The 1,180-nt window shown below is 33.9% G+C and overlaps 1 protein-coding gene across 1 annotated transcript in view; it reads left to right on the top strand.

The window, feature by feature from the left end:
- Positions 1 to 402: 402 nt before the first annotated feature.
- Positions 403 to 1,180, top strand: part of LOC106683658 (protein FAM98A-like) — a gene marked incomplete in the record, with an annotated part of 32,909 nt that continues 32,131 nt past the window's right edge. Inside the window, 1 exon segment of the mRNA XM_067053525.1 lies at positions 403 to 476. Coding sequence (XP_066909626.1) covers positions 432 to 476 — 45 coding nt within the window.

Here is a 1,180-nt window from a genome sequence, read left to right on the forward strand (position 1 = left end):
AGTTTTTACACCATTCTTCAATAGATGTTATGTGTGCCTGTAGTGTTTGTGATGCATTAGTTGGGTCGTTGTTTACAGAAAGTATACATGTGTCATCAGCGTATGTTGTTAGCACTGTGTTAGGGTGGGTTGGGATGACAGCTGTATAAACCGTATAAAGAATGGGACGTAAGAAACTACCTTGAGGAACACCGGCGGACTGAGAATAGAGAGATGAGTAGGCTAGGTTATGATTTACTTTAAAGGTTCCCCATTAGTCTTCAAAAAGTAGACTTACGAGTTCTTTAATTATTTATTGATCTTAAATGGCACAGAGTAAAGTTATAATTCTTTTTGTCTGTCTCTGTTATATATGTGTATGTTTCCATAACGTTATAATTGTGTTTTAATTTTAAAAGGGTGGCGAAAGAAACGGACGTGGCGGGCACTTTATGCCAGGAAGAAACAGATTCCCACTAGGAGAGGAAGAGGAACTGGTAATTTCATGTTTATGTATATACTCCATTAAGAGTAATTTTATTTGTTTTTATTATTTTTTAATTTTCTGCTGTATATTACTTTTTTTACGTCATCTCTGCTACCCATAAGGCCCTAAAAAGTAGACTTACGAGCTCTTTAATTATTTATTGATCTAAATGGTCCAGAGTAAAGTTAAAATTCTTTTTGTCTGTCTCTGTTATAAATGTATATGTTTCCCTAACGTTGTAATTGTGTTTTAATTTTAAAAGGGTGGCGTAGGAAACGGACGTAACGGGCACACTAGGCCAGGAGGAAACAGATTCCCACAAGGAGAAGAAGAGGAACTGGTAATTTCATGTTTACGTATATAATCAATTAAGAGTAATTTTATTATTTTATAAATTTCTGCTGTATGTTACATTTTTTATGTCATCTCGGTTACCCATAAGGCCCTAAAAAGTAGACTTACGAGTTCTTTAATTATTTATTGATCTTAAATGGCCCAGAGTAAAGTTATAATTCTTTTTTCCTTTATGTGTATGTTTCCATAACGTTATAATTGTGTTCTAATTTTAAAAGGGTGCCGAAGGAATCGGTCCTGGCGGGCACTTTATGCCAGGAGGAAACAGATTCCCACTAGGAGAGGAAGAGGAACTGGTAATTTCATGTTTATGTATATAATCAATTAAGAATAATTTTATTTGATTTTATTATTTTTTAA

This window comes from Halyomorpha halys, unplaced genomic scaffold, assembly GCF_000696795.3.
Source record: "Halyomorpha halys isolate HHAL.00 unplaced genomic scaffold, Hhal_1.1 Scaffold504.1, whole genome shotgun sequence".
Classification (NCBI taxonomy): domain Eukaryota; kingdom Metazoa; phylum Arthropoda; class Insecta; order Hemiptera; family Pentatomidae; genus Halyomorpha; species Halyomorpha halys.